The sequence below is a fragment of the Somniosus microcephalus genome, chromosome 3, assembly GCF_052327205.1.
Source record: "Somniosus microcephalus isolate GS21.2 chromosome 3, FLI_Smic_1.0, whole genome shotgun sequence".
NCBI lineage: Eukaryota > Metazoa > Chordata > Chondrichthyes > Squaliformes > Somniosidae > Somniosus > Somniosus microcephalus.
In genome coordinates this window covers 322,399,162-322,424,029 of record NC_140989.1, presented here as the reverse complement: position 1 = coordinate 322,424,029, position 24,868 = coordinate 322,399,162, and the positions used below count along the sequence as shown (strand labels likewise).

The following is a 24,868-nucleotide window of genomic DNA, read 5'->3' as shown; positions in this document are numbered from 1 at the left end:
TCAATATTCAGGGTATCCAGTAAACTTTTCACATCCCTTGGTGTATTCAGGGAGGAATCATGGATCACAAAGCCCGCTCTGGCATCCAGTATTGCAAACAAATCTCCCAATTGCCCTTTCAAAATGCTTAACTGGGTACTTTCTAGAGAGACATACTCCTAAAAAAAACTTAGTGAAAAGCCTCTAATAATGAAGCTTATTCACTATGTATGTGTATTCAAAGAATAGGTTACTTTTATTTGTATTCTAGGGAGTAGAGTTGGAAATATTGGTTGCCTTCTTTAAAATATGTGTATTTTTAGGCTTTGATTTATCGCGTCACCCACTCTGTCAACCTACAAAACATGAGAAACATAACTGGAAACATTGCACTTCACTTTAATAAATCGTGATTTCCTGAGAATGGCGCACACATAGAACAGACCCGATCTTCGCCCTGCTGCTGATCTTACTGCCTGAAAGAGCGCGTTGCAGGGGAGGTTCTGCACTGCGCTCATTTAAATCAGCAGGCAACACCAAAATGACGGTGCTGCCTGCGCCCTTAATACGGGTGGCCATTAACCTTGGCCCGCGGTGGCACCGCCTGTTTTAGGGCTTAATCAAATTTCTAGGCCAGGCACATTGCTACAAGGCTGATGACTTTGAACCACATTAGAATAGTGAGAGATGCATTTAATAAATGCAGATCAAAGTAAAATACAGGAATATCCAACATGGGCATACAGGATGAACTGCTTATAACAGGATAGTTTGTTAATAGATGTTTTGTCCACTAAAAACAGCTATCAAACAAGGCAAGTTAACATAAAAACTTAAAACTTAGAACACCAGGATCAGCTTTCAGGCACTGATGTTATCAGTTGTAGCTGGATCATGCTACAGCTGCAGTGGATGCTCCAGCTGTTCCCAGCACTTAATTTTAAGTGTCCATTTTACATACAGTTGCTGAGCTATAGGGAGCCAGCTCAGCTGAATTGCACCAACACTGGAATTCAGGATCAATGTAGGGGGAAGATCCTGGTGCACTATAACCAATACCGAATCTCTACTCAGCTGATCCAACACAAAACAGCTCAGCCATGTTACAGCTCCCGCTCAGCTGACCTGGTATTCTACAACTCAGCCTCACCCATTCCCAGAAATTGGAAACAGCTCAATCCATATAAATTGCTTACAACGGATGCTAACTGTTCGATTAAAACTGCATTAGTATCTATTGTAAGCAATAGATTTACTATTGAACGCCATGGTTTGGGTTTCCAGATTTTGTCTGTTCACAACAATATATGTTTAAAATAAGTTCACTACATTGTGTGTTCATCCCTAATACTCATCTGTAACAATATGTTTTGGGAGATACGCACTGTTGGCTTGGAATATGTTATTCTGTAACTGGCTTCAGCTGAATTTGGTGGGGGGGGGGGGGGGCAGGGGTGAAGAGAAGAGCGCGGGTGTTGACTTCTTACTAAAAAAAAAAAACTGGTGTGCATTTTCTGATGGCTTCTCAGACCTCAATCTTTTACCTACCTCAATTAAATATAGCAGCCATGGTGATATGAAGTACAATCTATATCAATGATTTGGATGAGGGAACCAAATGTAATATATCCAAGTTTGCTGATGATACAAAGCTGGGCGGGAAGTTAAGTTGTGAGGAGGATACAAGGAGGCTTCAAGGGGCTATAGACAAGTTAAGTGAGTGGGCAAGAACATGGCAAATGGAATATAATGTGGAGAAATGTGAAGTTATCCACTTTGGTAGGAAAATTAGAAAAGCAGAGTATTTTTTAAATGGAGAGAGATTGGGAAATGTTGGTGTTCAGGAGGGACCTGGGTGTCCTTGTACACGGATCACAAAGTTAACATGCAGGTACAGCAAGCAATTAGGAAAGCAAATGGTATGTTGGCCTTTATTACAAGAGGATTTGAGTATAAGAGTAAAGACGTCTTATTGCAGTTATATAGGGCCCTGGTGAGACCACACCTGGAGTATTGTGTACAGTTTTGGTCTCCTTACCCAAGGAAGGATATACTTGCAATAGAGGGAGTGCAACAAAGGTTCACCAGGCTGATTCCTGGGATGGGGGGATTATCCCATGAGGAGAGATTGAGTAGACTAGGCCTATATTCTCTGGAGTTTAGAAGAATGAGAGATGATCTCATTGAAACATACAACATTCTTACAGGAATAACAGCAGAAAACGCTGGAAAAACTCAGCAGGCCAGGCAGCATCCATGGAGAGACAAACAGAGTTAACGTTTCAGGTCGAAGACCTTTTGTCAGAACTGGAATAAAGCAGGAAAAGGGACAGATTTTAAAGCAAGATTAGGGGCAGGGAAATGGGGGAGGGGATGAAAGAACAAAAGGGAAGGTCTGTGATAGGATGGAAGGCAGGAGAAGTAAAGAGGCATTAAGAGGTATTCAAGGCAAGAGGAGATGGTAATGGGACAGGTTAAGAAACAAAGGATGGCTCTAGATGGAGTGTGAATTGCACTGGCAGAATGAAAGTCAGCTGCCAGGTGGGAGGGAAGAGAGGGAAAAAAAAAAGGCACAAATAAAAAGTGTGGATAAAAAATATAAATGATAGGGGAAATTTCTCATCTCGGTCCTAAATGGCTGACCCCTTATTCTGAGACTGTGACCCCTGGTTCTAGACTCCCCAGCCTGTATTGTACTGTACTTCTTGCAATCTAGTATACTGTATTCGCTGCTCACGATGTGGTCTCTTCTACATTGGGGAGACCAAACGCAGATTGGGTTTGCAGAACACCTCCGTTCAGTCCGTAAGGGGGACCCCGAGCCTGTCACTTTAATTCACTGCTCCATTCCCACTCAGACCTCACCGTCCTCGGCCTCTGGCATTGTTCCACGGAAGCTCAGCGTAAGCTCGAGGAACAGCAAGTCATCTTTCGATTAGGCACTTTACAGCCCTCTGGACTCAGAGTTCAACAATTTCAGATCATAACCTCGGCCCCTATCATATTTATATTTTTATCGAAAATTCACAAACTTGTGAAATATTCTGAAATAAGTGATATATTTACTGAATTTTCCACAAGATGAATAGTTGCTTCCAAACCTAGGCTCTGAAATTGCTGGGGCCAGGGCAGGTGGTTGGACAATGAACTGCCAGCATTGGGGCTGGAATTTGGAACAGAATACTAGAGCCACAAGGATTCCAACCCTTTTTGACCCCTTCGGAAATCCCTGTATTTTCAAGGGTTAGCTGTATTACAATGACATGTAAATTCGGAAAATATATGTCACCAAGTGTCTGCCTAATTTATGTCCTCAATTAAATTCTTTCCCCACCCCACTGATAGGCAGAAGCCCCATTTGCACTGGGAATTACATGGGCACCCATCCCGAATATTCAAAGTAGCTTCACCCTGGAATTTTCGATGGGACCAGGGATACTGAAGTAGACAGGCAACATAGAAGGAAGTTGAATGTTAAGTAAATATTCTGGATACACAGTTAGATTCAATTCTGAAGTGCAAGGTGTATGTGTGTTGGAATATTTTAATTCATTTTTACAGCAAACACACCATTCAATCAAATTAATGAGTTAAGTATCAGCCTTGACTCACTGGTGATACTCACCTTTGAGTCAGAAGGTCTCCAATTTCAATGATTTTATACTAGGGCAGTTCACACAACCTGTGCCACAGAATGGTGGGTTGTGTGTTTGTGCCAAGTCCAAGATCAAAGACAGCACATCGGGGAGAGATGGTAATTCCCCACCGGAAGTAGGAAACAAATTATATTTATATAAAAATCAGAAAGCAAGTCGAGTCCTAATATTTTTATATGCCTCCCAATTGCCAACTCAGCATTGGCTGGGACCTTGATGGCGGCTACCTGACCATCTGCTCAGTCAAGGAATAGCATATAGTGTGTATACACAGGAGGGCAGGAAACTTAAAACAACTACAGTAATTGTTTCAGAATGAATTAAAGAAATAGAGAACATATACATTTTGGACAGAATGTGCTGCTATAAAAAGGTCGATGAAATAAATGAGAGAAATGTTGGTATTTTACTGTACTTGCTCACAGCTGTCCAGACTTTCTAGCGTTCACAAGGGTTATATTTATTTATTCATTTTTCGTCTACTCACCCTGAACTGCTGGTGGTCATAGCGGTCATGGATGACAATGAACCGGAGATCAAAGCGCTTGCAGAGGTCGAAGAGATGGTCTGTTTCTGCTTTGGTCCATCCATCATCATGTAGATACATCTGGTATTCCTGCTCTGAGTATACAGGCACCTGAACCGTCTTTAGAACCACAGAGAAATTTACTTGGCTTTTATTTAGAAATGTTTTCAACAAAACAATAAGCTTGATATAATTTGAAGAATTGCTACTGACTTCAGTTATTCCAGTGCTCCCATCGATTGCTGGGCAAAGGGAAGGCTCATTTTTATACCATCTCAAATATCAGCAGCAGCTGTGCAAGATCTTTACTGACACTACTTGGTCACAAGAGCAAGTGCAGAATTGCAGCAGCACAATTAAATAGCTTACATGCATCAATTTCACAAAATACCATACAGCAACAGGGCCAAAGGTGGTTTTAATACTACAGACCAGACAAGCACGCAGTAAACTACAATATCACAGCAAGTCTTAACATTCCTAGGGGGAAAAATTGGGTGAGTAGCGCCACCTGTTAGTGCCTAAAGAGGCAGTCAGTGGCTGTAGCGCCACTGGCTACGCCTCCCGCGATATTCAGCAGGGGCGCTAATGGTGGCGTTAGCCATTTGCGCTGCGCCGCCACCGATGACGTCATCGTTGTGCGCAGCGCCCCGTTCGCGCTATTTGGTAGCGAACGCCGCAGTTGCGCCTCCGTCCCCGGCCTCCTGACCGCCCCCCCCCGTGGCATTGCCGGCTAGTTCCCGAGAGCCTGGCACTTCTCCTTGGTGCCGGGCTCATTTGCCGGCACTCGCGAGCGGGGATCACGCTGTTGCAGGCCCCTCCCCCTTAACAATGGGAGGAAGGCCTGCAGTACCGCAGCGTGCCGCGCTGCGATATTCAGTTTCAGCGCCCTAAGAGGGACGCAGAGCGCCTCGAGCCTCGCCCCGTCTCCCTCTAGGGGCAATGGAACGGAATATCTGACAATCGCTAAAGCCTCAAACGCTGCGCTAAATCCTGCGCTCAGGCGACTTTGGCGCCCCAGCCCAATTTCTAGGCCTTAACTTTTAACAAATCTAGCAAACTTTCTAGGAAAAATTATGGCCTTCTAGTATAGCTGCTTCTTCCCAGTAATTTAAGGGAAAACCACACTGTTTCCCCCATCTTTCTGCACCCACAAAAGTACTGTGCTTTCTTTTATCAATTTTTTTTGCCAAGATGAGTGTGTTTTACCTTATTAAACCTAGCAAAAGGGTAGTCTTTCCCTTCATCTGCCAGACGTCTCCAATGGTAAAATATTGCACCATCCTTCCTGGCTGGGTTGGTGAAAGGCATCCACTTCCATGGTCGGACCTTCTTGCACCCCAGCTTCGCTTTAACAGTCCTGTATCCTTGTGTTGTGTCACTTGGAAGCAATGGAGGCGCATCCCTTTACACAACATACAAAGAAAACATTTAAACTGTAGTTGACATGCACACAAAGAAATCTTATTTAAAAATCTTATGTAGGGCGCCAACTTCCTGTTCATAAACCTTACTTACAGTTGTTACAATTTTCAGTCAGACTTATTGACGTAAGAAAACTACTAGGCACTTGGTCTAAGCGTTAAACAAAGCTTTAATCAACTATTTTACAACATGGAGGTCTAGTTGTGTCCTTCACTAGTTCCTGTTAAGAATGTCCTGCGCAAGTATTTATACTCTCCTTGGATAGCGCTACCCGTAGGCTGCTCAGTATTATTTCATAAGTCTTTCTTTCATGAATGACTGATTCATGTCACTTTGTGTCAACTTTCCAATTGTAAATTGGTATGTCAACAATTTCCATTCAATTTTGCTATGTCACCTTTCAGCATCAGTTTGTTGATGAACCAACAAACTGAACAAAACCCAACAACAGAGGCAGTGGAGGGGTCGAGAGGTACAGCTGGGTGTCGTCAGCCTACACGTGGAACCTGAACCCATGTCTTTGGAAAATGTCACCAAGTGGCAGCATGTAGAGGAGGTGACCAAGGGTGGATCCTTCAGGGACTCCAAAGCTAATGGCTACAAATGGATAGGGAAGTGTGGAACCAACCAAGGGCAGTCCCACTGAGCTGTGCAACAGGGGACTGGCACTGGAGGAGGATGGTATGGTTAACTGTGTCAAAGGTTACAGAAAGGCTAATGCACCACAGTCACAGAGCACGTCATTTATGACTTTGATTAGGGCTGTTTCACTGCTGTGACAGGGATCTGATTGAAGAGATTCAAACATGGAGTTGCAGGAAAGTTGGACATGGATTAGTTGCTTTAAAATGTGTTTAGTTATGTCACAAATACAACAGGAAAATAAATATTCAATATTCCAGTACCATTACTGCTTCCCTACCTACATCTTAAAAAAGCAGTTCTGTTTATATACACCCAAGCTTCACTAAAAGTACAAAATATTGGAAAACAGCTTGACGTCGTAGAGATAATATACACCTCAGTAAGACTACAAATGGTAACCTAGTTTCAGCTTATCTGAACTCAATTGCATTAGATTCCCAGCTATCCTCGCAGGGCAGTTTGCTAGTGCTGTTAGGAAGGATTTAAACTAGTTTGTCAGGGGGCTGGGAATCTAAGTGTGGGCCCAGAACAGAGAGAAACAAAGCTGGAAATTAAAGTTAGAAAAGTAGTCAGCAAAACTTGTAGGGAGCAGAAACAAAGGTCAACAGTAAAGAGGGTCAAAGTGCAGAAAAATATTAAACAAGCAAAGATGAAGGCACTTTATCTAAATGCACGTAGCATTCGCAACAAGGTGGGTGAATTAATGGTACAAATAGAAGTAAATGGGTATGATGTAATTGCCATTATAGAGACATGGTTGCAGGGTAACCAAAGCTGGGAACTGAATATTCCAGGGTACTCAACATTTAGGAAGGACAGGCAAAAAGGAAAAGGAGGTGGCGTAGCGCTGTTAATAAGGGATGAGATTGGTACGGTAGAGATAAAAGATCTTGGCTCGGCAGATCGTGATGTAGAACTGGAATCAGTTTGGGTGGAGCGAAGAAACAGCAAAGGGTGGAAAACATTGGTGGGAGTTGTGTATAGGTCACCAAACAGTAGTGGTAATGTAGGGCACAGTATCAAATCAAGAAATTAGAAGTGCATGTAACAAGGGCAATGCGGTAATCATGGGGGACTTTAATCTACATATTGACTTGGCAAATCAAATTACTGGTGTGGAGAACGAATTCTTGGAATGCATGAGAGATGGTTTCCTGGATCAGTATGTGGAGGAGCCAACCAGGGAACAGGCTATTCTGGATCTGGTACTGCGCAATGAGAAAGGGCTAATCAATAACCTTGTGGTAAAGGGCCCTTTAGGGACAAGTAACCATAATATGATTGAATTTTACATTAAGTTTGAGGGTGATGTAGTCCAATCTGAAACTAAGGTCTTCAATCTAAACAGAGGAAACTACAAGGGTATGGAGGGACAAGCTGGCATGGTAGATTGGGAGATTACACTAAACGGTATGAAGGTGGACATACAATGGCTAACATTCAAGGAAATAATGCATAATTTGCAACAAACATATTCCTCTAGGGCATAAAAACCCAAAAGGAAAAATGATCCAACCATGGCTAACAAAATAAATTAAAGCTAGAATTAAGTCAAAGGAGGAAGCTTATAAAGTTGCCAGAAAAAGTGGTCAGCCTGAGGATTGGGATTTTTTAGAAAAATCAGCAAAGGGGGGACCAAAAAATTGATAGGGAAAATGGAATATGAGCACAAACTAGCAAAAAATATAAAAACGATTGTAAAAACTTCTATAGGTATGTGAAAAGGAAAAGACAGGCGAAGGTAAATGTTGGTCCCTTACAGTCAGACGGGAGAATTTATAATGGGGAATGAGGAAATGGCAGAGAAATTAAATAAATACTTTGTTTGTCTTCACGGAGGAAGACACAAAAAAACTCCCAGAAATACGAGAAAACCAAGGGTGTGGCGAGAATGAGGAACTTAAAGAAATTACTATTAGTAAAAAAAACAGTACTAGCAAAATTAATGGGACTAAAAGTCGACAGATCCCAAGGACCGGATGACCTACATCCTAGGGTTTTGAAAGAGGTGGCCATTGGAATAGTGGACGCATTGGTCGTCATCTTCCAAAATTCTATAGATTCTGGAATGGTTCCTGCAGATTGGAGGATAGCAAATGTAACCCCACTATTTAAGAAAGGAGGGAGAGAGAAAACAGGGAACTACAGACCTGTTAGCCTCACATCAGTAGTTGGGAAAATGCTGGAATCTATTATAAAGGATGTAATAACTGGGCATTTAGAAACTAATAGTAAGATTGGGCAGAGTCAACATGGATTTATGAAAGGGAAATCCTGTTTGACAAACCTATAGGAGTTCTTTGAGGATGTAACTAGTGGAGTAGACAAAGGGGAACCGGTAGATTTGGTGTATCTGGATTTTCAGAAGGCCTTCGATAAGGTCCCACACAAGAGGTTGGTGAACAAAATTAGGGCACATGGAATTGGGGGTAATATACTAGCATGGATTGAGAAGTGGTTAACAGACAGAAAACAAAAAGAGTAGGGATAAACGGGTCTTTTTCAGGATGGCAGGCTGTGACTAGTGGGGTACCGCAAGGATCGGTGCTTGGGCCCCAGCTATTCACAATCTATATCAATGATTTGGATGAGGGGACTAAATGTAACATTTCCAAATTTGCTGATGATACAAAGCTAGGTGGCAGTGTCAGTTGTGAAGAGGATGTGAAGAGGCTTCAAGGGGATCTCGACAGGCTCAGTGAGTGGGCGAGAACATGGCAGATGGAATATAATGTGGATAAATGTGAAGTTATCCACATTGGTAGAAAAAATAGAAAGGCAGAGTATTTTCGAAATGGGAAAGATTGGGGAATGCAGATGCTCAAAGGGACCTGGGTGTCCTTGTACATGAGTCACTGAAAGTGAATGTGCAGGTGCAGCAAGCCATTCGGAAGACAAATGTTATGCTGGCCTTCATTACAAGAGGATTTGAGTACACGAGTAAAGAAGTCTTACTCCAATTATATAGGGCCTTGGTGAGACCACACCTGGAGTACTATGTACAATTTTGGTCTCCTTACCTAAGGAAGCACATACTTGCCGTAGAGGGAGGGCAACGAAGGTTCACGAGATTGATTCCTGGGATGGCGGGACTATCGTATGAGAAGAGATTGAGTAAATTAGGCCTGTATTCTCTTGAATTCAGAAGAATGAGAGGGGATCTCACTGAAGCATACAAAATTATTACAGGGCTCGATAGGATGGATGCTGGGAGAATGTTTCCCTTAGCTGGGGAGTCTAGAACCAGAGGCCACAGCCTCAAGATAAAAGGGTAGGCCATTCAGGGCTGAGATGAGAAGAAATTTCTTCACACAGAGGGTGGTGAATCTTTGGAATTCTCTACCCCAGAGGGCTGCGGAGGCTCAGTCATTGGGTAGATTCAAAACAGAAGTCGATAGATTTCTGACTAGCAAGGGCATCAAGGGATATGGCGATAGGGCCAGTGAATGGAGTTGAGGCAGAAGATCAGCCATGATCTTATTGAATGGCGGAGCAGGCTCAAAGGGCCTACTCCTATTTCTTATGTTCTTATCCATTATTTTGTATGTAACAGTCCTTAATCACTATGTGCCACCCAAAAATCAAACACTAGGACCTGTATAAATCCTTGAACCAGTGAGTCTTGATCATAATCTATGCCTGCCTCAAGTTTTCCTTCATGGGCAGTCTGATTAGCCTCAGTACACTATTTATACTTGCCCTTTCATGCAGTGGCTCATTTTCCTCCAAAAACAAGAAATACATGGCAGAAACAAGCATAGAGGAGGACTTAACAATACTACAGGAGGAAGCAAAACCATAAAATAACACAAGTTCCAAAAATGGATTGAGCTTAAAAACCCCAAAATGCAAAGATGATAGAAATAAAAAATAGTAAGCAAATCAACCAAAGTATGAAAATGAAAAAAAAAAGAGATGAAATGGGTAAAAACAATCGGAAAAGCTTGCCAGCTTCCTTAATCAGAATAGTCTCAAGGCTCTATAGTGAGCCTATCACACTTAGCCCTGTATCAAATTTTTTGTGCATGTTGGGGGGGGGGGGGGGGGGGGGGTTGTGGAAAGACAGAAGTGATAGGAAAGTACAGCTGCATCTCTCCAGGCAAACAGTCAATGACAGTAACTTTCACCAACATTGTGTGTTTGTTTTTAAGAATAAAGGAGAGATTGGTATTAAACCTGCATTGTTAACGGTAGTCGCTGAACTGCTAATACCTAGCATGATCTGGGTAAGACTGCAGCTACAAATAAAGCATGAACCACTGAAATGGCATTTCCTCAACTTACAGAATTTAGCATTTAACACGCATTCCAGCTACAAACTTCCATTTCCTTAAGAATTTTTCTACAATTAATGTGTTTACCAGATTGAAAATCGTAAATATCTAAAACACATCAGTAGAAACAAACCAAGTGGATGAAATTCTTTATGACAGCCCACGATCCTAATATGTGGAAAAACAGCCGAGTATGTATCACCATCCTGTGGCCACAAGATAAACTACATCTGCAAAAAATACTGAAAGATGGACCAAATGGTGTGAACACAAATAAAAGTAAATATACAGTAATATTTAGTGATGCAAGCATCACAATTTTGAATGCTAAAATAATCTCTTAATTGTGGCCTCGAACCAAGACATTTGGTCCTTGGTAGCAAACCACAGAGTTCGTTGCACCATTTCCAAAAAATAACTGTCTCCTACCCCCCTCTTCCCAACCCTTAGCAAGCAGCAATCCTGTCCGTCCCAAGCCTCTGTCAATGTCAATCTGTTATCAGGTATTAGGAGATGGACGAGAAAGCATTCCAGAACAACTAATCACTAATTTTCCCTGAGTTTCTTTGGGGAACCAGTGGCCTCTACAGAAGTTCATATTCTGGCCACAGAGTGGTGATAAATGCTGACCCATTTTCCCATATTTGCAAGGTACAATTTCTGTTGCATTAAGGGACTACATTGTGTGTGGAAAGCTTCTTAAATAAGTAAGTGCGCCTCACTTCTCTACAAAAAGTGTGATGGGTTACAGCAGACAGAGTGAAGTTAAACTTCATTTTAAAAAACATAGGAAAACAAAAGTTTTCAATCCTTGTCGACTTTCCTCTTAAAAATCAACTTTTTAATGTTGACATTCTTGGGGTTAGAGAGAAGAGGCAACAGCCCCGATATTTCCAGGGAGGCAGGGAAGGAGCGGGAAGCAATTCTGCATTCAGGAAACCCAGACAAACGGGTTTCCTTCAGGTCCCGAGTGAACCAGATGGGTTTTTACGACCATCGGGTGGTTTCATGGTCACCATTACGGATAGTAGCTTTTTATTCCAAATTTATTTAATTAATTGAATTTAAATTCCCCAGCTGTGGTGGTGGGATTTGAACTCATGTCTCCGGATCATTAGTAAATAGAGGCATAGAGTACAAGGAAGTTATAGTAAACCTTTACACAGGAAACTTTTTTTTAATCCGGCACGGACGGGACCGATGTGGTGCCGGTTCATCAAAAATTCCGGATAACCGAACGCTATCGTAAAAGATACGGAGAGCTGACAGCTCCGTATAAAGCAACAAACCCTGTTGCTTAGCAACAAGTTCAGAACAATGACCACAAGTTGCAAGCGTCTCTGTAGCTTAGCAACAGCTGCAGCCACACCCTTGCACAGCAACAGATGGAGGAACGCAAGTCAATATGAAGTAAAACCTACTCCTGAATTTTGCCGGTTAACCGAGATTTCCAGTTATTTTAGGTGCCGGTAAATCGAAAGTTTCCTATAAATCACTGGTTAGGCCTCAGCTAGAGTATTGTGTCCAATTTTGGGCATCACAGTTTAGGAAGGAAGTCAAGAACTTGGAGGGGGTGCAGATATTTACTAGAATGTGATCAAGAATGAGGGAGAGACTAGAGAAGTTGGGATTGTTCTCCTTAGAGCACAAAAGGTTATGGGGAGAAGCCGGCTGCGCGGGGTCTCTGGAGTGCTGCGCAGCCGTACAGGGAACATTGGATAGGAAGAAACAGTTTCCATTGGCAGAAGGGTCAGTAACCAGAGGAAACGGATTTAAGATAATTGGCAAAAAATGCAGAAGGGAAAAAAAAAAAGCGATCTGGAATGCACAGCTGAAAGAGCGGTGGAAGCAGATTCAATAGTAACTTTCAAAAGGGAATTGGATATATACTCATCTTGCCAATCTCCTCTCATCCAACTCATTCCTCCCCCCTGCACTGACGCTGTGGATGGTGGCAGTGGGGCAGCCATCACCGACCCTCTCCGCATCTCCCTCCAAAATGTCCGTTCACTAGCGAACAAGGCCCTTGCCATCCACAAGCTTATCGTGGATGATTGCATCAACATCACGGCCCTGATGGAAACTTGGTTGAGGGGTGATGACACCTTACCCTTAAATGAAGCTTCCCCGACTGACTATACCTTCCACCACTTGCCCCGCTCAGGCCGCCATGGTGGTGGTGTGGCTCTCATCACAAAATCACACCTTGGTCTGTCCCCCTACACCTCCGGCATTTTCTCCTCCTTTAAGCATCTCGCCATATTCCACCCCTCTCGCCTCTCATTTAAAATTCTCGTTCTCTACTGCCCACTTAAGTACCATAAACATTTTATTACCGAGGTATCTTTACTGCTTTCCTTCCTCAGCCTCTGCACCGAATGACTTCTCATCCTCGGCGATTTTAACCTCCATCTCAATTCATCATGCTCTCTCTCCTCCAAGTTCACTAGCCTCCTATCCTCCCTTAATCTCTCCCTCCATGTAAACTTCCCAACCCATATTCATGGCCACCCCCTTGACCTTGCCATCTCACATGGCCTCGCTACTCCCATCGTGTCAATCGCAGATCAGGCCATCTCTGACCACTTCCTCGTATCGCTCTCCACCCACATCCCCCTTCCATCACCCCCACCACCCCCCCCCCCCCAACCCTACTTCCTTCTGTGTCCACCCCAGAAAAAACTCTTACAACTGCACTTATGAAATCCCAACTGTCCAGCCTTTGGCCCTCCATTCACCATGACATTTCTGCAGCTACCAATCTGCTCAACCACACCCTCACCACCATCTTTGATGCCCTAGTCCCTACTAAAATAATTACTCTCTCTCACCTTGACCTTTCCCCCAGTACAACCCTCATCTTCACTCCCTTAAGTCCAAGGGACGCAGATTTGAATGGATATGGCGGACAATTGGTTTAGCCATTCACCGCCAGATCTGGCTGAACCACAAAGCATTATCAGGTCCTGCTCTCATCTGCCAAAACTGCTCCCTATTCCAGAATCATTCTGGAATGCAAAGATAAACCCCGGCTACAATTCTCCACTGCTAACAGTCTTCTTAAACCCCTCTCCCCTGTCTCCTCCAACAAGTGTGAGGAGCTCATGGACATCTTTGTCTCTAAGATTGAGACCATCTGTTCAGCTGCCTCTGCCACTTCCCTTCCTCCCCTAGCCCACCGGGCCAAACTTCTAAGGTTCCCCCCTGCCCTAGCTCGGAACTCACATCATTCTCGTTTCTCTCTGATCGCCCCTCATTACCTCGCCGCGCTCATCTTGTCCATGAGACCCACTTCCTGCTCCCTCGACCCTATTCCCACCAAACTGCTGATCACCCAACTTCCTTTTCTGGCTCCCATGTTAGCCGACATTGTTAACTGTTCTCTCTCCTCAGATACTGTCCCCCCTCTCCCTCAAATCTGCCGTCATCACCCTCTCCTCAAAAAAACAACCCTTGACCCCCTCCGTCCTTGCAAACTACTGCCCCATCTCCAACCTCCCTTTCCTCTCCAAAGTCCTTGAACGTGTTGTCGCCTTCCAAATCCGTGACCATCTTTCCCGCACTTCCATGTTTGAATCCCTCCAATCAGGTTTCCGCCCTTGCCACAGTACCAAAACGGCTGTCAAAGTCACAAATGACATCCTTTGTGACTGTGACAAAAGTAAACTATCCCTCCTCGTCCTTCTTAACTTGTCTGCAGCCTTTGACACAGTTGACCATTCCATCCTTCTCCAACATCTCTCCACCGTCGTCCAGCTGGGTGGGACTGCACGTGCCTGGTTCCATTCTTATCTAATAGTAGCCAGCGAATCACCTGCAACGGATTCTCTTCCCGCTCCTGCATCATTACCTCTGGTGTCCCCCAAGGATCTATCCTTGGCCCCCTCCTATTTCTCATCTACATAATGCCCCTTGGTGACATTATCCAGAAACACAGCGTCAGCTTCCACATGTACGCTGACAACACCCAGCTCTACCTCACTATCACTTCGCTCGACCCCGCCACGGTCTCCAAATTGTCAGAATGCTCGTCAGACATCCAGTTCTAGATGAGCAGAAATTTTCTCCAATTAAATATTGGGAAGACCGAAGTCGTTGTTTGTTTTTGGTCCCTGCCACAAACTCCATTCCCTAGTCACTGACTCCATCCCTCTCCCTAACATCTGTCGGAGGCTGAACCACACCATTCACAACCTGTGTGTCATATTTGATCCTGAAATGAGCTTCCAACCACATATCCGCAGCATAACTAAGACCGCCTATTTCCACCTCCCAACATCGCCCATCTCCACCCCTGCCTCAGCTCATCCGCTGCTGAAACCCCCATCCATGCCTTTGTTATCTCTCGACTTGACTATTCCAATGCTTTCGTGGCTGGCCTCCCACATTCTACCCTACGTAAACTTGGTGATCCAAAACTCAGCTGCCCGTGTCCTAACTCGCACCAAGTCCCATTCACCCATCACCCCTGCGCTCGCTGACCTACACTGGCTCCCAGATAAGCAACGCTTCGATTTAAAAATTCTCATCCTAGTTTTCAAATCCCTCCATGGCCTCGCCCTTCCCTATCTCTGAAATCTCCTTCAGCCCACAACCACCCCCCCCACCCCGAGATATCTGCGCTCCTCTAATTCTGCCCTCTTAAGCATACCTGATTATAATCACTCGACCATTGGTGGCCGTGCCTTCTGTTGCCTAGGCCCTAAGCTCTGGAATTCCCTGCCTAAACCTCTCCGCCTCTCTTTCCTCCTTTAAGACGCTCCTTAAAACTTACCTCTTTGACCAAGCTTTTGGTCACCTGCCCCAATTTCTCCTTATGTGGCTCGGTGTCAAATTTTTAGTCTTATAATACTCCTATGAAGCACCTTGGGCCATTTTACTACGTTAAAGGTGCTATATAAATACAAGTTGCTGTTGTAGAAAAGAACAAATTTGCAGGGTTATGGGGCTAATTGGATAGCTCGTTCAAAGAACCGGCACATACACGATGGGCTGAATGGCCTCCTTCTGTACTGTATGATTCTATGATACAGATTAGTAATGGTACCAGTCGATCCACATTCCTTTCTAATTTATTTTTTCCACAATTGCCAACAGTTGCCTCTAGTTTTAGCAATGAATTGGACCATCCTAATAGTTGAACTGGGTTTACTCCTCATTACGTATGTTCCATCAAGGAGACCCATGTTGTACATCAAATAAGTGTTTTCGTATAGTTTAGTTTTTATATTAAAATTGAAAAAAAACTGCCAATGCAGGTCTCCACATCAATGGCTGCAATCATTACGTAAAGAAACATTTTATTTTTAAAATAATTCTGATAAAAATATCATTTAACCAGAGCATCATCCTTCTTGCAAATTGCCAACATTTGCACCACCTTAAAATGCCAAAGTTGCAGGCGCAGACCAGCCCTATAAACTCGGTGCAATAAAAGAGCATGAATGTAATTGCATGAGAAAATTAAGCAGCATTCATTTTTAAGTACATGTTGTTGATAGTCTACCTTCATCCACATAGTTGCATTTGAAGACAAACAGACGTTATGCATTTGCAGAACGTGGTTGCATCAGTGTTGGAAAAGGACTACACTGTAACAAGGGAGGATTCGCTATTGGATCTAGTATTGGGGAATGAACCAGAGCAGCTAAGAGAAGTAAAAGTAGGGGAACAAATAGGTAATAGTGACCATAATATATAATATGCTTTAAGATGAGAAGGACACAAGTATGACTTACAGGTTAATAGATTGGAGAAAAGCTGATTTTGAGGGGCTGAGAATAAAACTTGGGGGAAAAAAATGGGCAACAATATTGGCAAACAACGATGTAGAACAGCAATGGGAAACATTTAAAACAGTGTTCAACAGAGTGCAGGAAAAATATATTCCGTTAAAAGGAAAGAACAAAATAAACACTAATGAGACTCCATGGATGAATAAAGCCATAAGGGAACAATTGAGTTAAGGAAAGAGGCATACATTAAGTACATAGGCAGCAGGGGAGTGCATGATAAGGGAGAATATGAAAAGATTAGGAGAGAAGTCAATAAAACAATTAGGGAGGCAAAGAGGAACTATGAAATTAAATTATCAAGGAACATAAAACAAAATGGTGAAATATTTTATAGGCACATCAATAAAAAAGGTTGGGATGGGAATAGAGCCATTAAGGGATAGACAGGATAAAACCACAGGTAACTATTTACAATCTATATTAATGACTTGGATGAAGGGACCGAGTGTAATGTAGGCAAATTTGCTGATGATACAAAGATAGATGGGAAAGCAAGTTGTGAAGAGGATAAAAAGAATCTTCAAAGGGATATAGACAGGCTAAGTCAGTGGGCAAATATTTGGCAGATGAAGTATAATGTGAGAAAGTGAGGTTATCCACTTTGGTAAGAAAAATAAAAAAGCAAATTATTTTTTAAATGGTGGGAGGGATTACAAAATGCTACAATAGAGGGACCTCAGAGTCCTTGTGCATGAAACACAAAACGTTAGCATGCAAGTACAGCAAATAATCAGGAAGGAAAATGGAATGTTGGCCTTTATTGCAAGGGGGCTGGAGTATAAAAGCAGGGAAGTCCTGCTACAACTGTGCATGGTATTGGTGAGATAACACCTGGAGTACTGCGTACAGTTTTGGTCTCCTTATTTAAGGAGGGATATACTTGCATTGGAGGCAGTTCAGAGAATGTTCACGAGGTTGATTCCCGAGATGAAGGGATTGACTTATGAAGAAAGGTTGAGCCTATACTCATTGGAGTTTTGAAGAATGAGAAGTGATCTTATTGAAACATAAGATACTGAGGGGGCTCGACAAGGTAGATGCAGAGAAGATGTTTTCCCCTCATGGGGGAATCTAGAACTAGGGGGCATAGTTTCGGAATAAGGGGTCACCCATTTAAAACTGAGATGAGGAGGAATTTCTTCTGAGGGTCGTAAATCTGTGGAATTCTCTGCCCCAGAGAGCCATGGAGGCTGGGTCTTTGAATATATCTAAGGTTGAGATACACGGATTTTTGAACAATAAGAGAGTGATGGGTTATGGGGAGCGGGCAGGGAAGTGGAGCTAGCCCAAGATCAGACCAGTCATGATCGCATTAAATGGCGGAGCAGGCTCGAGGGGCCAAATGGTCTACTCCTGCTCCTATTTCTTATGTTCTTATGTAATGTTAGAGAGATGGCAGAAATATTAAATAATTATTTTGCTTCAGTGTTTACCAGGGAGATAGAACAGGTGGACATGACATTGGATGATGGGATTAGTAATGAGAGAAGTATATTTAAAATAAAAAAGGGGATATATTAAATAAACTAATCAAATCCAGAGGATAAAACCCATGTCCAGATGGATTTAAAAGAATCTAGGGAAGAGATAGCAGAGGCATTACTACGCATATTTAATAATGTTAGAAAAAAGGTGTAGTGCCAGAGGACTGGCGGATAGCTAACGTAATACGGATATTTAAGGGGGGATAGAATATGTTCAGGGAATTATAGACCAGTCAGCTTAACATCGGTGGTAGGAAAAATAATGGAATTCCTACTAAAAAGAGAAAATAGAAGAACATCTAGAAGCCAAAACTATAATAATGAATAGTCAACATGGATTTCAAAAGAGGAAAGTCTTGCTTGACCAACCTTATTGAATTTTTTGATGAGGTAACAGAGAGTAGGCAATGGTAATCTGGATTTTCAAAAGACCTTCAATAAGGTATCCCATAATAGACTGACGAACAAGGTCAGAGAATGCGGAGTCAGGGGACAAGTTGCAGAATGGATTGCTGGCTGGCTTCAGGACAGAAAGCAGAAAGTAGGGATAAAAAGGTAGCTATTCACAGTGGCAGAAGTTGGGTAGTGGTGTTCCACAAGGATCAGTGCTGGGACAGTGCTGTTCACAATTTACATCAACAATTTGGATTCTGGAATCAAAAACAATGGCCCAAAATTTGCGATCGGCGGCTTCCTGCGGGCAGATGCATCCGACCTGTAAAAAATCTACGAATTTACCTGGTGGCCCGGGAGGTATGGAGACTTGCGATCCTGGGCCTCTCCAGGTACGCGCGAGCAGAGACCCACATATCCCGGGGCGCATGCGGTTCGCGTGGACTGGCCCAACCAATAAAAAGGGATCCCCATTCATACTTATGGGGGTTCCGTATGTACGGAAACCCCATTAGTATGAATGGGGATCACTTAAAAAATACACAAACACATGAAGAAATAAATTTTAAACAAACATTACATATTTAAAATTAATTAAAATGCCATTTAATTAAATAAACAAAAATCTCATGGGGGGGGAAAAATTGTATATGTTTTAATGGGGCTAAAAATAAACTTACCTTATTGGACAGGGTTTTTAATATAAAAATCAGTGATAAAACTTCATTTTTCTATTTTTTTTTAAAAACTCTTATGCTGGTAAAAGCAGGCCTTACGCCTGCTTTTACCAGGCGTAAGAATTTCACGGGTGGAAGTTGGGCAAATAGCACAGCTCTCCACCCACGGAAGCCCTTCTCCCGGGGATGCGGAGGATCTGTCAAGAAGATTCTTGACAGGTCGCAAGTTCCGGGTTTTAGCGCATGCTCTTCGCATGCCTAAACCCGGAACTTGCGCGGCCCCTACGGGCACGTATGTACCCATAGGGGGGTCGCAAAATACGGCCCATTTTCTAAATTTGCGGATGACACCAAATTGGGAGGGATAGTCAAGAGAGGAGGACTGCAACAAATTACAGGAGGACATTAATAAACTTGCAGAATAGGCATATAATTGGCAAATGAAGTTCAACACAGATAAATGTGAGGTATTACATTTTGGTAGGAAGAATAGGGAGGTCACTTATCACTTGGAGGGTGCAAGTCTAGGTGTGGTAGAGGAACAAAGGGATCTCGGAGCACAAATACACAAATCACTAAAAGTTGCAACACAGGTTAGCAAGGCCATAAAAAAAGCAAACCAAGCTCTAGGGTTTATTTCTAGAGGTATAGAATTGAAAAGTAGTGAAGTTATGCTAAACCTGTATCAAACCTTGGTTAGGCGACACTTAAGAGTACTGCGTGCTGTTCTGGTCGCCATATTATAAAAAGGATATAGAGGCACTGGAGAGGGTGCAGAGAAGATTTACAAGGATGATACCAGAAATGCGAGGGTATACATATCAGGAAAGGATGAACAGGCTGGGTCTCTTTTCTCTTGAAAAATGGCTGAGGGGTGACTTAATAGAGGTCTTTAAAAATTATGAAAAATTTTGAGAGAATGTTTCCACTTGCACGGTGGCGTAGTGGTTAGCACTGTTGCCTCACAGCGCCAGGGACCCGGGTTCGAATCCGGCCTCGGGTGACTGTGCAAACTCCACACAGACATTCTCCCCGTGTTTGCGTGGGTTTTCTCCGGGTGCTCCGGTTTCTTCCCACAGTCCAAAGATGTGCGGGTAAGGTTGATTGGCTATGATAAATTGACCCTTAGTGTTAGGGGGATTAAAATATGTGGGGTTACGGGGATAGGGTGGGATATGTGTTGGTGCAGGGGTTACGGGGATCGGGTGGGATATGTGTCGGTGCAGGCTCGATGGGCCGAAATGGCCTCTATCTGCACTGTGGGGTTTCTGTGAAAATATAAGATAGTCACCAAGAAATCCAATAGGGAATTCAGAAGGAACTTCTTTACCCAAAGAGTGGTGAGAATGTGGAACTCGCTACCACAGGGAGTGGTTGAAGTGAATAGTATAGATGCATTTAAGGGGAGGCTAGACAAGCATATGAGGGAGAAGGGAATAGAGGGTTATGCCGAGATGAGGAAAGACAGGAGGAGGCTCGTGTGGAGCATAAACGCCGGCATGGACTGGTTGGGCCGAATAGCCTGTTTCTGTGCCGTATATCCTGTGTAATCCTATGTATGATTTGAGAGTGGGGGGAACTCCAATCAGAATGATCAGAGCAGCCAGATGGTAATAGAGACAAAAGAAACCTATATTTTCTCAATAGCTGTGTAACTGCCATGACTTTACTAAATACTACACTGATGAGGTGTAATAAACAAAGATTGCCCTGTTTAAACTCTTTAAAAAAAACTTCATAAAACGATGATATGACATCATCATCGGACAGTGCTACTGGTAACAGCTTAAATGGTTTTGAGCTTTATTTTTTTTGGTGTATTTGCAAGGACACGCACGCACGCGCGCACACACGCGCGCACACACACACAAAAAAGAGCTAACAAAACAAACATAACACACTTATCTGTGTCTTTCAGCTCAAAAAAACCCATAATACTGTACTGTAACGTGAAAAATGTATGTGAAACAAAGTATTGTTGACCTGCCATGACCATCTGTTACTGGGAGTGATCGAATTGTGTAACAGTCTTTGTTTTTTGTTAATAATTTATCTATACCAGTAGATTAACTGTGACGTTCGTCATGGGTAGCCCAGGTTCTGGATTACAATCTTTGAAGTTTATCATGCCCTAGCTGAAATGTGACAAAGGTTTTTCAGTCAGGGTAGCACAGCAAATTTATTGAAGCAATAGATCACATGACTTCGGCCACGAGGTTTGCATGAAAGCATTTCAAACATTCTCTCTGTAATCCTGGCGCAACCATCAATTCCCCTCAGCCACACGATTTTTATTTACTGGCTTAAACTGTAAAATGTTTAAGCCAGTAACACATGTCCCAGTTATGTGTACATTTTCTGCCTGGGTCGACATATACTCTGGACATTGTAGTAACACAGCAGCATGATGAAAATATATATAAATCTAATAATGCACAGAATTTCATCATATGATGTAGAACTCTCTGGTCCATTTCTACCTGGGTGTCATATGACATGGGTGGTCTCTGTGTACTTTGGATATTGTAGTTCAACGGAAGCAGAGTGAAAACACACACACGCTGTTATATACATATAATAAAACATTTCTTTCTTCAGAAGCAGACATTGAAATCTCCACTGTTCTGAGGCACAAGAACTATTCAAAATTTCAGCAGAGTCCAGCAACAGTGGAGTATGGAGTAAAATTACATTGCAAAATTCCATTGCTGCTACAGGAAGCTGCTGTATCACTTACAAAGCTGTTTTGTTGAAATTACAAGCAGACTCTCGATAAACCATTCAAATATGAGCATTTACTAATAACTTGCTTTAAACTTACTTTTTGTCAGAATACAGTAGAGCATAAACTTCTCTGTGCATTCCCTCTGGTCTCTTAAATGTGAGCGTTTCTGCAGATTTCTTTGACTTTTTCTAAAAGAAAAAGAAATTCATTATCCAAGATTAGCTTTATCATTAAAGGAATGCAGTGGAAATGGAAAACTGAAGGAGTTAAAATTATACATAAAATAAACAAATCACAAACAAAATAGAAACGATAATGCAAGAAGGAGACCAAGAACATGAAAATGAAAATGTATTTTCCTAGATATTAGCTCATTATAAATAGCAGCCATATATGCGATGTATAGTGCAAGCTAATGCTACAGAATTCCAGTTGCCAACTATATTGCAGTAAGTTACCATCTTTGGGGAGCTCAAAATTACAGCAACTTATCTGCTTTGTGAATAACTCCAAAGACTGTGACTCACTTTCTATCTCCAAACCATTCCGAACCTTCTGCCCGCCTCCCTACTGTCTAACACTGATTGTGGCTTGCAAGAGTACATCTCTTCCTCCACCACTCCAAATCAAATGAATATTAAAAAGTACCTTTGGTGTGTGCTTCCAGACAGATATATAGTTTTTTTCCTCTAAATAATCAAGTTAAAAGTTACTTTATTTCAAGATTGTTATGAAACAGCAATAAGTTGGTGGTCCTCACATAGTTTGTCCAAAATCTAAATAAAACAGAACTGAAAAAAATGAGCTGACGATTGCATTACATTTTATGCAAGGCTTTTTTTTTTCCAAAAATAGGGAATATTCATGACTTTCTTGATGGCTCAGTGAGTTTACACACTGATTAGCTACACCATACATTTAATATTCAATCTGTGCCGAATTAGCTGATCTCAGTCAGGTCAATTATAGGGGTACTGCAATTGGCCTTAGCGTCCCTGGATTTGGGAGCAAAAAATCTGCAAGGATTAGTATTCAGTGACACTTGCTGAAGAGTGTGCACGCGAATGTGATGCCGCTATAGTTCAATCATCCGTGGACACTTAAGGCTCAGACGTGGCCAGTTGAGCAAGGTTCCAGAAGAGGAGTGGTACTGTTGAACCCTACCCTAGTAACGAGTCAACAACTTAAAACTAGGACGGTGAGGAAACTGGCAAGAAAAAGGGAATTTCCAAGTAAAGCTTACAATCATCTGTCAGCTTGAATCTAATCACTAGTTTTGTAAATAAATCTGCACATTTACACTTACTTTGTTTCTCTGACATCTGCCCACATATCCTAATTGGTGCTACTACGGGAATTTTTCTGCCCCAAACACCAGCGATTGAAAATGATGTGGGATGATGAAGTGCAGAATGCTAAGTCCCACGTTCTGACATCAATAATACACCTAGATCTTAATCAAAGTAAAATCTATTCTCATAAAAACTGAACTCACAGCTGATTGGGCAGCGTATTTTTTAATTAAGCACCGTCACTGAAGTCAGAGAGCACTGGGATTCAATATTTACCATTTTCTACATTGTGCTGCGCCATGTAAGTACTTCAGCACGCTGATAATCAGGGCAAGATGATGCCAATGCAGAGCAATCATTGGAGAAATGAAAATGCTAATTTCAATTAAAAGCAAATCTAAATTTACAGATTTTGGCAAGTCTTCCCTAAATTATTCCTTTAAATCCAGAAAATACAAAAACATTTTAAGGCAATACAAACAAATTGGCCCAAAAGATTGTTATTTAAAAAATGGTTTGGGACTGATTACAAACCAGAAACCTCACTGATGAGTTCAGGTGACCTCATATTTTGAGAACAACACAAGGGATTTATAACAATTATACAAACCTGAAGAGGAGATTACATCCTTGAAATAATTTTAGAACTGCACTTCAAACAAATTTTATCTACTACAAATTCCAATGGCTAATTTTATTGCACTTTGGGTCCTTACGTTGACTTGTATTGGTGTTCAATCTATCTTAGTCATGCATCATTACATCTTCACTTAATGATGATGTAGCCACTATGAATTTATTGAATGTCAATCAATTGTCAATTAGCAATAAATAATATGGTCAGTATATGTTAAAAAAGACTTATGTTACCTTATCAGAGTTAATGATATCTTTTTTACTGATTGGTGTGTTTTCGGAGTCACCACCCCCCAGCTCCAGGATATCACGAACATCTGCTCCTGTAGTCATTTTTGTAAACCTGTAGGAATGACAAGATGGAAATTCAGTTACAACAATTAAAAAATACAATTACTGTTTTCTCACTTAGACCTGGGTTTAAATTCCAATGCTGACTAACATTTGGACTTTGCCACTCTGTTCAAATTTCAGAATCTTATCTTCTTCTTCGGTAGTCCTTTGGAACCGAGGATGACTTGCTCCCACATTAAAAGTGAGTTCTCAGGTGACTGATGAGTCCAATGCGGGACCTACAGTCTCTGTCACAGGTGGGGCAGACGGCGGGCGGGTGGGGTGCTTGGGTTGACGTGTGCTCCTTGCGCTTGGCTTCTGCTTGCTCCCGGCGAAGAAACTTGAGGTATTCAGCGCCTTTCCGGATGCTTCTCCTCCACTTTGTGCGGTCTTGGGCCAGGAATTCGCAGGTGTCGGTGAGGATGTTGCACTTTTTCAAGGGGGCTTTAAGGGTGTCCTTGAAGCGTTTCCTCTGCCCACCTGGGGCTCTCTTGCCATGTCAGAGCTCCGAGTAGAGTGCTTGTTTTGGGAGTCTCATATCGGGCATGCGGACAATGTGACCCGTCCATCGGAGCTGATCGAGCGTGGTCAAAGCTTCGATGCTGGGGATGTTCGCCTGAGCGAGAACACTGACGTTGGTGCACCTATCCTGCCAATGGATTTGCAGGATCTTGCGGAGGCAGCATTGGTGGTACCTCTCCAGTGCTTTGAGGTGCCTGCTGTACATGGTCCATGTCTCTGAGGCATACAGGAGGGCAGGTATTACTACTGCTCTGTAGACCATGAGCTTGGTGCCGGGTTTGAGGTCCTGGTCTTCAAACACTCTCTTCAAACACAATCTTATGCCAGGGCAATGGGTGAACACAAATCTAACAGGGAAGCCCATCGCACCTGCACAAGATGACTTCCACTGGCCAATATGGACCCTAAAATCACATTCCCAGTTGTAGTAAGAACTCAGCAGTAAGAATATAAAATGGAGGGGAAATGTTTTATGGGGGGGAATTTTTCTGAAATTTGTACTTTTT

The 24,868-nt window shown here is 42.6% G+C and overlaps 1 protein-coding gene across 2 annotated transcripts in view; it reads right to left on the bottom strand.

Annotated features, from left to right (window-relative positions):
- The window catches only part of dmap1 (DNA methyltransferase 1 associated protein 1), an 86,564-nt gene that overhangs the window by 53,757 nt on the left and 7,939 nt on the right, over positions 1-24,868 (bottom strand). For both annotated transcript variants that reach the window (XM_085983065.1, XM_085983066.1), the window contains exons 2-5: positions 23,742-23,850; positions 21,676-21,767; positions 5,371-5,566; positions 4,123-4,281 (exon numbers count right to left, since the gene is read on the bottom strand). In XM_085983065.1, coding sequence (XP_085839191.1) covers positions 4,123-4,281; positions 5,371-5,566; positions 21,676-21,767; positions 23,742-23,840 — 546 coding nt within the window. In that variant the 5' untranslated portion in view covers positions 23,841-23,850. The remainder of the gene's footprint in view (positions 1-4,122; positions 4,282-5,370; positions 5,567-21,675; positions 21,768-23,741; positions 23,851-24,868) is intronic.